The following is a 13,662-nucleotide window of genomic DNA, read 5'->3' as shown; positions in this document are numbered from 1 at the left end:
ACTCCGGAGGGTACATCGCCATATCGCCTCCAACCGTCACTCGCCATGTTGGAGAAGAACTCCAAGGCCAAGATTTGGAGACGAGATCCAAGACGGGTGCCCGCCGGGCTGACGGGTAAAATGTCTGCGTGGAGCGAAGGGCCAGCAGTCTCTCCCTTGGGTTGTTGGGGCCATGGGGATGGCCAATTGAACTATCCTACGCTGTGGACATGCACATGTTCTTGAGGGGAGCACTGCCGAAGGGCCGTTCAAGTGTTCCACAGTTCAACGGCCGGGGCGATTCCTGCTCCCCAACGTCAGCCAAGGTTTACCCCAGCATCCCCACAGTTCTCCCCACGCTGGGGGGGTTAAGCAGGGACGGATCCGGGGATAGGTAATTTCCTGGGGCTTTGATCTGCAACAAGGACAGTAACCTCTCATCCGTGTGACAACAGCGTGAGCGGCGTGTCGGGACGGTTCTTGGAACTCCTCAAGATCGCCATATTGACGCGGGAAGCCATGAGGTGGAAATACAACCGCAAGGTTGCAGTTGGAGAACGTGGTAACGGGAAGATGCAAACAAACTGGAAGCGAAAACATCAATGGCAAGGCGGGGGAGCGGAGCGGAGGGAGGAAGATGGCGCTAGACTTTAGCCGAGAGAAAGATCCACGAGTCGACTTCCAAAGAAGCGTATTTAACCTCCCGGAAATGCAGGTTGGCTTCTTAGGGCCAGGGTTTAGCGTGAGTCGATCAAAGCTGCGTTCGCTCAAGCTTCCAGAAGCTGAGCTTTGTTGGGTCCTCCGCCGTCCTTCCATCGGCCTCAGATAGCGTACTTCGGGTTACCCGCAATTGACAATGAGCTGCGACCCGTGTGTCATCAATGGCACGTGTGTGGGCTCGATGATGATGCCGCCGGAAGGCCGGCCCTTGAGTTTGCTTAAATCAGGTCCCAACGGCTGTTGGGTAGATGCGCGGAAGCTGCCAGGCGGATTGGACTTTTGGCTTTTGGTCCCCATGAAATTCAGTTTCAGCAAGTGAGGAACACCTACACAAGGGGGAAATTCCGTGAATCAAGATACCTATGTATGGCGCTCCGTCGTTCCCGTAGTCAAGCAACACCGACGCGCTGTGGTGACTGAGCGGGACGGCACCAAATGTCAGCGTGAGCCGGGAAGACCAACCTCGTCGAGACCGCTGAACAATCGGGAAGAGTAACATGCATAAAGATTGCAAGCGGTTCACGGTGTTGTCGTCATGGCAAGTGCGATGCATTTTCCTGTCCTCAGTATACACGGCAGAGCACGTACCTCGAAGCTCCGAGAACCGCCGTCACAAACTCGTACAAACTCCTCCAGTCCAACCGGCAGGCAAGGCTTAGCAACGCAGGCGCGCCAGCCACTAACTCCCTCCCCTTCAAGCGACAACCCCTCAAGCAGTCCCCTCAACCCACCGATACCGCGGCAACATGGCCATCTTCTCCTCCGGACTGACCTCCGTATCCCCGTAGACCATCCTCGTCCCCTTCTTCCTCTTCTCCCCCGCGCCACCACCAGCACCCGCTTCCTCCGCCCCCCCAACCTTCCCAGCACCCGGCCTGATACCTGCCTCAGCCATCCGTATCATATGGTCGATATCATCACCGCCAGGGCCACCCTGTCTTGCCGCATTCGCCACGAGCTCGTCCACCGTCGACGGCGCGCCGCCGTTGTAGAAGTAGGGCGCCGCGCCGGCAGAGCCGCTGGGAGGCCGGGCGGGTAACGGGGTCGAGCCTGGTGGGAAGGCGCCAGCTGTCGGTGGGTAACCTTGTGCCGCGGGATAAGGCGGTGCGGCGCCCGGGGCGGGGTAGGGGTAGCCCGGTTGTGGAGCGGAGTAAGGGGGGTTCTGTTTGGAGAGGAGGTGTGAGGATTGGATGACACGGTGGTTGGGTGAAGGGGGGAAGCTTACGGCTTGGGCTGGGCTTTGTCCATCGGCTGGCGCGGCAGCAACGGGAGCACCGGTTATCCCTGCGGCCTTCTGGGCCGCAACGTTCGCGCGATGCTCGGCTAGCCGCTTCTTGAGCTCCTCGGGCGTCTCGTACTTGAGCTTCTTGGCGGGTCCCTGGCCGCCTGACAGTCCTCGTGGAGGGTTGCCTGTCGCGGCTTGCCTCTCGGCCTGGGCGGTGTAGAAGTTCTGGATGATGCGCTGGTTGTGCTGTTGTATGATGTCCTCGGGTACTCCTTCCATGCCGAAGATCTCAATCTCGAGGCCTTGCCGATTCGGGAGCGCATTCTCGACGCTTGTGAGGTTTTCCTTATGCACCTGGTTCATATGAACGGAGAGACCTGCAAGGCGCGCAATTGTTAGCATTGTCTGCCTGTTGGGCTGGGGACCGGGCGCTGTATGCCCAACGCGACTCCTTACACACCTCCAGCCGTGTTTAATCGCTTGCCGCATCGGTCGCACTTGAAGTGTTTCGCCTTCTGATGGGAGATGAGGAGCTTGAGATCCTCAAAGTCTCGCTCGCCTGAGCCAGAATCAGTTAGCTTTTAAATCGGGATGCGGGGAATCGCGAGGAACGCACAGTAATAACACCATGGTCGCGACAGGAGCTCCTCCACGTCCGGGTGACCGCGCTTCTTCTTGCCCATTGTGGTCGTTGGCGGGTTTGGTGGAAATAAAAGTTTGGCACAGCTGTTTCAACGAGGGCGAGTTCTCGGGTAGGTGGTGTGGTTGACAGATTTCGAGACGGCGGGGAATGATGTTGATGGATGCTAAGGTTCGATGCTCTGGTCTTTCCAGTGCTGTCGAGTTCCCAAATATTCAGCCTGCCGCCGGCGATGAGCGCCACATGACGCTAGCTCTCTTACGGATTAGTGGCGTTGCTGCCACAGTGGATAACTTAAAGTGGGTACATGCATATCCTTTCTCACCGACCGGTCACTCTCAATCTGCATAACTCACCTAGGTGCATACAACACCAACCTACAAAGTACCTCCAGTTTTAATTTTTATTACTTTTCTTACTAGGTACTATTTCTACTTCCTCCAGATCGACCTAGCTAGATATCGCCAATAGCATTCCCAGCTTCTATAATTTATATAACACCTCGCATCTTCAAGCCCTAGCTCTCCGAGCGGCCTCCCTTGTTTTCCCTCTGTGTACCTAAATATACCGAGTACACCAGTCAAAGCACACGCCATTTCTACCCAGGCCTTTGGTCGTCAGCCAAGACTACCTAGGCTGCCACCGTGGTAGGTCAACTCACTTTAGTAGCTATTTCTGGAAGGGAGAGCATTAAGGGGTCCTTAGATGCGATCAAAAACCCAAGGACCCGGGCATTGCGTGCCCAAAGTGTATCTGGGACCTTCAACGCCGACTCTATGTAAACACCTGCCAGCTCGACGCAGGTTTCAGCCATGAACATGGCTAAAGTGCCAGTCACTATATGACTATGCTCCCCTTCAGGCTTGGTACCCGGCTGACGAGGAGGCGGTGGGATGTATTAGAATTATGCGGCAAGCCATCATAAGGAAACACACTTATAGGGAAGGTTCTAAAGCCTGCCGGAGGAGGACAAATGAGAAGGTCAAGGTAAGCATGAGCGTAAATTATTGGCTTGGATGTAACGTTGACGTCGTGAAATGCAAGCCTACAATGTAGGCCGTTGAGGTAGGCGAGGGACTAACCCTAACCGGACTAGCAACTAACAAAAGCAGGTTTATGAAGTTGAGCTGCCTAGGTAGATTTTGTTCTTCGAGTGCCACTCATTGCCCTCGTTGTTATATCCGTTCGTGCTCAACGGAAAGGTTTCATAGCGCATGTTGGACACTGCATGTACGCACCCAACCAATGCCGGAGCTCAAGAGCTATGACAGCTAACTTTTATTACAGTTGTTTGCCTCTTCAAGTTAACCATCGGAAATGCTGTTCTCTAATACCATCTCTTGTTTTCTTTTGTTTTTTCTCTCCTTCTTTCTTGGATTCTCCTCGCCTGCCGCCGGCTCCCTCTATGTACCGCTCCAGGCACTATAGTTCCTCGTGCAAACATGTATCCTAAGTGTCCTAATTCTAATAATTGGTTTACAAGATGCATGCCGGGAACAGTACCCAGAATCCGACAACCTTCAATTCCACACACCATCCTGCATCGATGACTGGGCAGTCGGGGAGATCGAAGACGTCGCTGCAGATGTGGCCAGTGACCCCAGCAGCATCATGGATGCCAACAGGTCCAGACGTTGCCATTGTTCATAAGATCTTGAATTCTTCCATCGCCTAGCTCCATACTCAGCCCATTCACCTTGGTTTTACTATTTCAAAAACCGAGCATCACGATAAAGGAAATGATCCGCATCATTTCTAGCCACGCCCCTCTCTCTAACCTTTAGGCTGCGTTCAACACGAACAGCCGCAACACTTCCGGAATTGGGAATGTATATGATATTGGCGACGAGTGATGGAGAAAAAGCCGCCGAGGGCCGAGGCTGAGGAGTGCAACCCAAGAGTCGCCAGCTCTCGCGCGCTTAACAAAGCATGAAACAATGCCGATCAACAGCCGTTGTAGGGTAGCATTGAGTCGGAAGCGCTCCAGTAGGAGGGCCTGTTTAATATCCGCTTGTCGCATGCTAGTGGATTTCCCCGGTCTTCCTCCGCACTACCGAGAGTCCGGGTCCGCACACCTATGCCGGCACTACTTGCGGGCTGACGAGTTTAGACGTTGGTGTTGATATTGGTGGAGAATCTTTCCAGGAATAGCTTGCTTGCCAAAACCCGGAAAGCCACCCCGACAAGCCCTCTGGGCGAAGCGGCGATCCTGCTTCCGGAAGCAATGATTGACATACATACAACCGGGCGTAGCCGCTCGGGCCTCAGGGGTTTTCAGGGGGGTATATAAGCCCAGTAGCAGCTCGATCCTGTCTCGACATTCTTGTGCTGTTCCACACCGTCACCGGCCGTTGATCCAGCTTCCCCGTCAACGAACAAGACCTTCACCATGAAACTCACTCGCTCCAGCCTCGCCCTTCTCGCTACGGCGGGCTCTGTCGCCGGACAAGGGTGCGACGTTCCCTCCTCCTACAAGTGGACGTCGTCCGGCGTGCTCGCCGAGCCCAAGAGCCCGTGGGTTGCGCTTAAGGATTTCACCGTCGCGCCCTACAATGGCCAGCACCTCGTCTACGCGACGACCAACGATGGCAGGAACTGGGGATCGATGGCCTTCAGCCCCTTCAAGAACTGGGAGGACATGGGCTCCGCCACCCAGACGGGCATGAGCCAGGGCACCGTCGCGCCGACACTCTTCCACTTCGCCCCCAAGGACATCTGGGTGCTCGCCTACCAATGGGGCCCGACATCCTTCTCCTACAAGACGTCGAGCGACCCCACCAACCCGAACGGGTGGTCCGGCGTGCAGCCGCTCTTCGAGGGCAAGATCTCCGACTCGGGCACGGGCGCCATCGACCAGACGGTTATCGGCGACGACGAGAACATGTACCTCTTCTTCTGCGGCGACAACGGCAAGATCTACCGGGCCAGCATGCCGATCGGCAACTTCCCGGGCAGCTTCGGCACGCAGTCGACCATCATCATGAGCGACAGCACCAACAACCTGTTCGAGGCGGTGCAGGTGTACAAGATCGACGGGCAGCAAAAGTACCTCATGATCGTCGAGGCCATCGGCAGCGGCGGCCGCTACTTCCGCTCCTTCACGGCCACCAGCCTCGGCGGCAACTGGACCCCCAACGCGGCCAGCGAGAGCAACCCCTTCGCCGGCAAGGCCAACGGCGGCTCCAACTGGTCCAACGACATCAGCCACGGCGAGCTGGTGCGTCTCAGCGCCGACCAGACCTTCCCCGTCGATGCCTGCAACCTGCAGCTGCTCTACCAGGTGAGAAATCAGCTTATTATCCACGTTAATGAATCTTGACTAACAACCCTAACCCTGAAAAGGGTCGTTCGCCGCAATCCGGGGGTGAATATAACGCCCTGCCGTACCGCCCTGGCGTGTTGACGCTGCAGAAGTAGAGATGTCCTGGGATCTTTGGTGTTTTGAGGTGTTTTTGATGAAGGGGCAAAAGGGGTGATCTTAGCTCAACTCACCCTAACCCTGACCATTGGGACCCTAACCCTGACCACTGGGTAAATGGGTCTGAGGAGAAAGATGAACATGAAGGCTTTCTTGTCTACTCCTCAGCGGTTAAGTTATTTTGTCGACATTTCGAGACGAGATATAGTCGAGATTTCATGTATATTGATTTGAACCGGCTCGTACATTAGCAAAAGCTGTATATGAACGACTACCCATGCGAGACCTGATGCATGCCCCTCCACTTCTACACCCCCCTTCTAAGCATCTGCGGAACCCGTACTCTTCCACACCTTCAATGAAGCTTAGGTATACTTGTCTCTTGGGTCCACACAAGGCCACGCATCCAACCAGGCCGACTGTAGCACTGCCTTCATCTCCCCTCCCTTCGCCATAAGCCGCTCCTTATCCCAAAAGACATACCCCCAATCACGAAGCACGGACGGAATATCATCCCCATACGTGTTGCTGTATGTCTCTCCCCAGATAATGACCCACGACAGCGGTGGCGTCTTCTCCTCGTCGCCGAGAAATGGCATTCTCTGTTTTGCCCTCTCCAGCTGCTCATGGTGTAAGGGGTCGAAGGGGTTGGGGTGGCCCCTCACCTGGTCGTGTTTCATCCGGTTTATGGCCACTGGAATGGTTGGAGACAGACGCCATCTATTATCTTCCTGCAAGAGATCGATGAAGGCCCCTTCTTTGGCCACTCTAGAGAGGGCCTGAAAAAGCGGTAGGCCGTGAGAGATGGTGCCCATTAGGATAGATACGCAGTCGTCTGCGGGCTAGAGTCAGCTACCTGTACCTATGAATCGAATAAAAAAAACGGGCTCGGAGGTATTGCTTACCCACAATCTTGCGGTCAACCTTGCGCTTCGGTGTCGTTGGATTCATCTGCGTTATGTGGGAGTCGAAGACCCAGTTGTGTTTGGCTCTAACGAGCTGGTCGATGCAATGGACTTCCTCAAGCTCCCATGGATGGAAGATGCCCAGAAACCAGGTTCGCAGTGTATGGTCGAAATCAAGCAAGTCTTGAAAAATCTGGAAACGATAGAGCGCTCGGAGGAGTCGGGTCCGTTCCATGTCTCGCAATGAGCCAAGTTCGGGTGGTTCCTGTGTCCCGAGGTTTTGCAAAAAGAGAGTCGCGCAATCCGTCATCAGGGGGTGCACAACGCCGAGGTAGAACGATGCGATGTTGGTGATATCGTCTATGCTACAGCGCTGGAAAGCAACATCTTCGGCAGGCACAAATTGACTCGAAATGTGGAGTTCCATGTAGTCTCGTAGGACTGGGCGGATTGCCGAAAAGCGCTTGGGTTGTACATGTAGCTTAGCGACGCGTTGCTCGACAGCGCGGGATGAGGCTTGACGAATATAAGCATCGACGAAGACACTCCCGAGCGTTCTCTTCAGGCATTGGCATAAGAGGCGCTCGCGGCCAAAGCGGTACTGCTGATAAAACACGGGAGAGGCGTGTACGAGGGCACTCAGGTCGCTCAGGTCAACGATGTGGGAAAGGATCAGGTCTCGAAGTTCCGCCGGCAGCATTTCTAAAGTGGACGTGCCCGGGGAGGCTGCTTTCCGTCTTCGCTACGCCAGCCATCGTGGCCCTTTCGCCGCGGGGGGAATGCCGAGTCGGTGATGGTTGTTGGCGCGCGGTGGTGTAAACGGGGTAAAGCCTGGTTCGGGGATTGGATTCGGTTTATAGGGAATTGGTGCGTTTGCTCGTGCAATCTGTCCTGACGGGATCAAGTTGTGAGTTGGATGCTTGCGAGACAGACAGGACTCGTGGTGTCATTGTCAAAAAGTATTGCCACACGCTCCACCTCGACATTCGTCATCATGACCCGAGCTACCATGGAGCGCCAAACCGTACCTTACCCAGAAGTCCCAGAACTAGCAGGGGATGGCTGGCTCAGTGCTTATGGCTAGCCCGCCACCGTTTTACTTAACCCTTATGGTCAACCAGCGGTGGTATACCAAGGGTTCCCACCAGCGGCACCACTGGCGGGACAGGGCAAGGTCGAATTTTGTTTCACATAGGTACTTGCCGGTCCTTGCGCTGGAATAGAAGGTCCGCTGCGGTCTTGGGCTTGAAGCCGTACACGAACTCCAGCGGGGAACGTCCGATGGCTTCCGTGTAGGCCAGGTTGAGGTTGCGCTGCAAGGCTGGCAGCATGTCCGCCCATGGCGTCTCGTGGTTCGTTGCGATATGGTACCGGATGGCCCACTCCGAAACCCAGCAGGCGCACCGACGGGAAGTAAAAGAGGGTTGTTTTGGGGCTAATTCCCAACTTGATGCCCTGGAAGAGCTTCAGGATCGTGGTGACATACCGTATGTAGTGTAGTCCTGGGCTGTTCTGCTGAAGATTACCTATATACCAATTTTGGACAGTTTCGTCTCCACAGTGATCTTGCCAGAGGTGGTCCATCACTTTAGCTCACAACTGCTTTCCGTACCTTACTGGATCCGCCATGACGGTGGCGGGTCAAGCTCCATTACCTATGTCATCGAATGGAAGGGTTACGGCAGCCAGCACAATGCCTGGTACCCACAGAGAACCTGATGGGGAACGCCTGCGACCTGGTTTATGAGTACGAGACCAAGAACCCGCTGGTCAACGCTGACATCAAGATCGCCAAACGCCAGCCGTCGACAGAACGACCAGTCGGTCAACTGACCAGAACCATCCCAAGAATCAACCTTTTCACACACTTGCAGTTTGCACACCACCTTTGCACGTTACAGTTGGTAGCGATTAATACAAATGCCCCCTCAATGTTTGCAAGACCGCATTTAACTTCTTGGAGCTCCTTCCAAAGCTGTTATTTATGTTTTTAGGGACCTAAGAAAACTTGTTTGTGGTTGGGTAAGGATTGAGGCTGGAGTACCGCGGGCATCCCCCTTACTATTACTCCCGCCACTGGGCTCACTACCCGAAGCGTTGATGGAAAGAAAAGAGAAAGAACAAAGAGAGAGGAAAAAAGGTGGTTTGAGAAACCGGATTCTTTAATGCTAGCTCCATCATCTCGAGGAACTATGATTATTGCAAGCCTATCCTAGTATTATCATACCTCTCTGGGCTATGATCATTGCCTGGCATTTCATATATCGCGTTATGCGTAGCCTCTGTTTCTGCCGGCTCCACCCAGACCGCATCCGGCCACTTTGAACCATACTGCTGCCCACCGTAACCCGGCGGCGTCGCACCCTCAGAGGGCACCGGCATTGTAGGAGCCACAACCTGCTCCGACCTCCGCCTCCTCCACAACATTGCCCCAGCAACCCCGACCAATACCGCTCCTGCAACGGCCGCCCCAACCCCAATACCCACCATCGCCCCCGTCGACAAGCCAGTAGCAACCTCCTCCCCCTCCCCCTCCCCCCTTTCCTCCCCACCACCACCACCCCCCTCCGTCCCCCCAATCCCACCCGCCCCATCTCCACCCCCCAACGCCTTGCCCCCATCCCCCCCCAACCCCGCAACCTCCTCCTCCCCCAACCCCCTCCAACTCCCCTCCCACGACCTCACCCAATCATTCCCACCCCCCTCAATCCCCGCCTCCCCCGCCGCCACGCCCACCGCGTCCACCCCCACGGGTATATTCGGCCCCGGCGCCTGGGCCAGCCACGCGGTCCCCCTCTCCCAATTCGCCCCCAGAAACGCATCCTGAAAGAAGGCCCTTCCCAGCGCGTAGGCGCCACCGCCAGGAACGTTGCCGGTGTAGCAGGGGAAGTAGGGCCGCTCCGAACCGGGGGCGGTGAAGGGGGGCGTGAGGGTGAGGTTGAGGTGGGGGAAGGGGACGTGGATGGTGTGCGAGGCGGTGTTGGTGCGGCTGTCCATAAAGGTGAAGGCGAGGGTGCTGGCGGAGGAGACGAGTAGCGGGTAGCGTGGGGAGGTGGTGTCCCAGAGGTAGAGGCCGAGGGTGGCGTTGTAGGTCACGGGGAGGTGCGCGGCGATGGCGTCGCAGGTGGGTTTGGGGAGGGTGAGGTAGGGGGAGCAGGGGTCGAGGATTATGGGGAGGGTGGTTCGGTGGGAGGGGTTGTTGTTGTTGTTACTGTCGTCTTGGGTGAGGAGGCCGGTTATGTTGTGGGGGGGTGGGGTTGTGTTGGTGTTTGTGTCTGTGGTGGGGGGGTGGCGGAAGGGGGAGGCGCCTTTGATGACGTGGAGGGAGATGTCTTGGAGGGTGACGGGGTTGCGAAAGTCGGCATCGAGTGAGAGGATGGGGCCGATGACGCGGTTTCGGTCGTAGCCGCCGAAGAGAAGAGAGCCGGACATCTTGGCGGTGACGCCGGCTGAGCCGTAATGCAGGCCGAAGGAGCTGGACGGGGTTTCGCCGGCAGATTCGAGCGCCCAAGGGATCATGCTGGCGTTGACGGTTGGCATTGCGCCGCCGCCAGTGAAGACTTGTTGACGATCGGGGGCGCCGATGCTGAGACACCCGGTGAAAATCGGGTAGAGGGTGCCGTCGGGGTAGGCAAACATCTGAGATTGGGATTCGATGAGGGCAATCGAGTGGTTCTGGACGTCAACGATGTTGGTCGCAAACTGCATGCTCATGGTCTCGAGATACATGTTGGCGAGCCCACGGGCTTCGATGCCCGCCGTCAGCAGTTGGGTTTCCGGCCTGTATGATATCCTTCGGGCCGGGTTGCTGTTGCTCGATCCGGTCACGATTTTATCTTTGAGGTAGGTCCCCGATGCGCAGTGAGGCACTGAGTTGTTGAAGGCGCAATAGTCAGACGTCGTGACATAGGTATGGAACATGCGACCTGGGAATAGTGCGATGTTGGGTTGGGAACCGATGGAGACTTCGACAGCGTTCCAAGGCCCATCTGGGCCGAAGGCTTGCTTGGACCATACTGCCTGTCTTGGTTCCGCAGCCAGGACGAGCCGGAGGACCACAAGAGAGAGGGCGAAGAGGCTGGGTAAAGATATCATTGCAGGGTGTCTGATCCAGGCATTATCGTCCCGGTCAACTTTGCGATGAGATGTAGGAGAAGGACGGAGGATTTCAAAAGAGGAACGACACTGGAGAAGCTGGTCCAAAGGAGAAGGCTGAATGACTTAAAGGACCCGGCGGACTCCCCGTTCCCCTGACTCCTCACGATAAACCTTGCTTCCAGTCCCCTTCCCATTTCCCTTTCCCCTTACCCTGGCCCTGGCCCTGATGCAGGCATGGAACCAACGACGCGGATATTGCGGGATGTCGTTGAACACACCGCAGGCTCGGCTTTTCGGCACTGTGTTACATGCCATTGTTACCGCCAGGCATATCATTGCTGTGTTAGTCGGAGCTTGGAAGGGATTCAGAGCCGCGGTTATCGAGTGGGCGGTTACACAAACGTTGCGATTGGTTATTCAGGCGACCCGTCCGATGCTGCCCAAGTTCCGCAGCGAACCTTGGCGCCCATTTGAAGACTGGAAACTGGACGCTCATGGGCTAGTTGAACCCGAGGCTCTGGAACCGAAATGGTAGGCAGTTTCATGCCCACCACCATCACCCAACAGCATGCGGGTTAATACCGGAATGCTGCCTTGTTGCCGCCCGTGGTAACATTGTAGGCATAGCTCGCCGTCAACGCGCAGTTGGTGTGTCAGCTTCTGGTTCGGCGTTGCTTGCGCCTCTCGCTCAGCTGGGGGGCCATGACAGCGGCCCCTGTTGGTGAAGGCGCTTTTGGAGGGCTGATCATCCTTTTTAAAAGCCGAACCCCCGCCTTGATCAGCGAGGCTGCCCAACATGCGCCATCGGCCTCCCATTTCTCACCATGCCCAGCCAGCTTTTCCAAGGCTTTTGGCCACAAGTAGGCTCAACTACGGCCAACAATATGAAGACTGGCGATTCCACGGCTGTCAAAGTCACAAATATCCTGTCATCACGCAAGCTGCGCCTGTTGCTTCCTATCACGTTGATCCTTAGCGTCTTCGTTGTTTTCGGCCACCGCTACGATGCACTCCCCAGAATTCCGGCGACGTGGAGCCAAGGAAGTAACAGCACACCGGCAGACGACATAGAGAGTGCGGTTGACTGGTCACAATTTGCCTACACGCAATACGTGACCAACAGTCAGTATCTGTGCAATTCGGTCATGTTGCTCGAGCGACTGCAGCACGTCGGCAGCCGCGCCGATCGCGTCATCATGTACCCATCGGAGATGTTGGACCAAAACGCGGCATCGATCAGCCCCGATGGCCGACTGCTGATCAAGGCACGCGATGAGTATGGTGCCAAGCTTGTACCTATCCAGGTCCAGTCTCGCCAAGGGGGTGATAGTATGTTTTCCCTCTTATCCGGCCCGACCCTGACAGAGTAGAGCCCCAAATAGAGTCGGGTACTGACCAAGAGCTGCCGCAGCAACCTGGGCCGAGTCCTTCACCAAACTGCTCGCCTTCAACCAGACCCAATATAAGCGAGTACTGTCCCTAGACTCCGACTCGGTGGTCCTCCAAAGCATGGACGAGCTCTTCCTCCTCCCGTCCTGCCCCGTCGCCATGCCGCGGGCCTACTGGCTCTACCCCGACACCAAGATCCTCTCCTCACAACTCGTCCTCGTTGAGCCGAGCGAGCACGAGTTTTCGCGGGTCATGGCCAAGGTCGACGTCGCGGGGCGCGACGACTACGACATGGAGATCCTCAACTACCTGTACGGCGACACGGCGCTGGTGCTGCCGCACCGGCGGTACGACCTCCTCACGCAGGTCTTCCGATGGGAGGAGGGCGAGCACGCCAAGTATCTCGGCGACGAGAGCGAAGTGTGGGATCCTGTAGGCGTGTTCAACGAAGCCAAGTTCTTGCACTTTTCCGACTGGCCCGTGCCAAAACCGTGGTTGGAGACGACGAAGATGCGGGCGCAGAAGCAGCCGGCGTGTCGTGTGCGGGACGGGATGGAATATTGCGTGGGGAGGGAGTTGTGGAATGGGTTTTACCAGGACTTTATGGAAAGGCGCAAGGTGAGTCTCTCTTTTGCAAACTGGTTGATTTATGCTGACAAGGTTGCAGCGGATTTGTTAGCATCTTCCGGATGGGCGATCAGCCGGTGGCTCGTGGTCATCAGCGGGCCAGCAACGTGTTTTGTTTCTTGGGTAAAATTTGGCATCAAGGGCTGTTTGGATCAGAGGGCCGGATATCCCGCATTGTGGTTTGGCGTTGTAGGGCACATCATGCATAGCAGGCGTTCGATAGCATTGACGGAAATTGAATTGTTGGTCACGGCAGGACCACCGGGTTCAGCGGCGGGACGGAAAAGGATGATACGGATCGATAACTTGTACCTTCCTCCTTTTCACCTCCTTCCTGCTGCGCTGTTGTCTTACTTTTCTTGCATCTCGTCTTCAACCCCACGCCCAGATTAGTTCTATGGCACGGCGTGGGGGCCATCCCATGCAAGTGGTTACGGCAGTTCATCTGAAAGGGCAGTTCTTGAACCTGGGAGGGTTACCTTCAACAAGAACACGGCAGCAGCTCAGCCCGAGCTGTGGTGGTATTCACGAGAAGAATGGGAAGCTTGGCGGCACCTTGATGGCCACCTCCGCATCGTGAGAGGGGACCAACCACCAGTCATAACGTAAAACCATCAAGGTTCTCAGTCAGGCTTTTCTCAGAGAATTCACGCCTTCTCTC

General features: G+C 56.1%; 7 protein-coding genes across 7 annotated transcripts; 3 read left to right on the top strand and 4 right to left on the bottom strand.

Annotated features, from left to right (window-relative positions):
- Window positions 1-82: 82 nt before the first annotated feature.
- Window positions 83-891, bottom strand: F5144DRAFT_356284 (uncharacterized protein). The gene has a single exon (XM_066784346.1). It carries the CDS (start codon window positions 793-795, stop codon window positions 265-267), a length of 531 nt encoding a protein of 176 aa, XP_066639965.1. The 5' UTR covers window positions 796-891; the 3' UTR covers window positions 83-264.
- A 131-nt stretch (window positions 892-1,022) lies between these two features.
- Window positions 1,023-2,783, bottom strand: F5144DRAFT_518151 (uncharacterized protein). The gene is made up of 4 exons (XM_066786659.1): window positions 2,541-2,783; window positions 2,385-2,483; window positions 1,925-2,301; window positions 1,023-1,861 (listed from the first exon to the last, which is right to left on the bottom strand). The coding sequence occupies exons 1-4, from the start codon at window positions 2,605-2,607 to the stop codon at window positions 1,409-1,411; spliced, it is 996 nt and encodes a 331-aa protein (XP_066639964.1). The 5' UTR covers window positions 2,608-2,783; the 3' UTR covers window positions 1,023-1,408.
- A 2,037-nt stretch (window positions 2,784-4,820) lies between these two features.
- On the top strand, window positions 4,821-6,120 carry F5144DRAFT_356237 (glycosyl hydrolase family 62-domain-containing protein). The gene is made up of 2 exons (XM_066784345.1): window positions 4,821-5,844; window positions 5,907-6,120. The coding sequence occupies exons 1-2, from the start codon at window positions 4,954-4,956 to the stop codon at window positions 5,979-5,981; spliced, it is 966 nt and encodes a 321-aa protein (XP_066639963.1). The 5' UTR covers window positions 4,821-4,953; the 3' UTR covers window positions 5,982-6,120.
- Window positions 6,072-7,587, bottom strand: F5144DRAFT_657627 (uncharacterized protein; the record flags this gene model as incomplete). The annotated part of the gene is made up of 2 exons (XM_066793193.1): window positions 6,072-6,817; window positions 6,888-7,587. The coding sequence occupies 2 exons, from the start codon at window positions 7,585-7,587 to the stop codon at window positions 6,348-6,350; spliced, it is 1,170 nt and encodes a 389-aa protein (XP_066639962.1). The 3' UTR covers window positions 6,072-6,347.
- Window positions 7,588-8,216: 629 nt separating this feature from the next.
- On the top strand, window positions 8,217-8,606 carry F5144DRAFT_550806 (uncharacterized protein; the record flags this gene model as incomplete). The annotated part of the gene is made up of 2 exons (XM_066787653.1): window positions 8,217-8,374; window positions 8,435-8,606. 2 exons carry the CDS (start codon window positions 8,217-8,219, stop codon window positions 8,604-8,606), a joined length of 330 nt encoding a protein of 109 aa, XP_066639961.1.
- A 458-nt stretch (window positions 8,607-9,064) lies between these two features.
- Window positions 9,065-11,453, bottom strand: F5144DRAFT_615068 (aspartic peptidase domain-containing protein; the record flags this gene model as incomplete). Its single annotated transcript, XM_066791790.1, has 3 exons — window positions 9,573-11,453; window positions 9,115-9,284; window positions 9,065-9,077 (listed from the first exon to the last, which is right to left on the bottom strand). Exons 1-3 carry the CDS (start codon window positions 10,980-10,982, stop codon window positions 9,065-9,067), a joined length of 1,593 nt encoding a protein of 530 aa, XP_066639960.1. The 5' UTR covers window positions 10,983-11,453.
- Window positions 11,454-11,703: 250 nt separating this feature from the next.
- On the top strand, window positions 11,704-13,646 carry F5144DRAFT_582714 (nucleotide-diphospho-sugar transferase). The gene is made up of 2 exons (XM_066789515.1): window positions 11,704-12,314; window positions 12,397-13,646. Exons 1-2 carry the CDS (start codon window positions 11,810-11,812, stop codon window positions 13,392-13,394), a joined length of 1,503 nt encoding a protein of 500 aa, XP_066639959.1. The 5' UTR covers window positions 11,704-11,809; the 3' UTR covers window positions 13,395-13,646.
- Window positions 13,647-13,662: the final 16 nt, after the last annotated feature.

The sequence above is a fragment of the Chaetomium tenue genome (assembly GCF_020726465.1).
Source record: "Chaetomium tenue strain MPI-SDFR-AT-0079 chromosome Unknown F5144scaffold_6, whole genome shotgun sequence".
Lineage (NCBI taxonomy): Eukaryota > Fungi > Ascomycota > Sordariomycetes > Sordariales > Chaetomiaceae > Chaetomium > Chaetomium tenue.
This window is presented reverse-complemented; position numbering and strand designations above follow the sequence as displayed.

What these genes read in the sequence shown, in the direction of transcription:
- F5144DRAFT_356237 (XM_066784345.1), top strand. Translation starts at nt 4,954, where the DNA reads ATGAAACTCACTCGCTCCAGCCTCGCCCTTCTCGCTACGGCGGGCTCT. An exon ending in ACCTGCAGCTGCTCTACCAG is followed by an intron (nt 5,845 to 5,906) that starts GTGAGAAATCAG and finishes AACCCTGAAAAG; the next exon opens with GGTCGTTCGCCGCAATCCGG.
- F5144DRAFT_518151 (XM_066786659.1), bottom strand. Translation starts at nt 2,607, where the DNA reads ATGGGCAAGAAGAAGCGCGGTCACCCGGACGTGGAGGAGCTCCTGTCG. An exon ending in GCGATTAAACACGGCTGGAG is followed by an intron (nt 2,302 to 2,384) that starts GTGTGTAAGGAG and finishes CGCGCCTTGCAG; the next exon opens with GTCTCTCCGTTCATATGAAC. An exon ending in GACAAAGCCCAGCCCAAGCC is followed by an intron (nt 1,862 to 1,924) that starts GTAAGCTTCCCC and finishes CTCTCCAAACAG; the next exon opens with AACCCCCCTTACTCCGCTCC.
- F5144DRAFT_582714 (XM_066789515.1), top strand. Translation starts at nt 11,810, where the DNA reads ATGCCCAGCCAGCTTTTCCAAGGCTTTTGGCCACAAGTAGGCTCAACT. An exon ending in GTCTCGCCAAGGGGGTGATA is followed by an intron (nt 12,315 to 12,396) that starts GTATGTTTTCCC and finishes GAGCTGCCGCAG; the next exon opens with CAACCTGGGCCGAGTCCTTC.
- F5144DRAFT_356284 (XM_066784346.1), bottom strand. Translation starts at nt 795, where the DNA reads ATGGAAGGACGGCGGAGGACCCAACAAAGCTCAGCTTCTGGAAGCTTG.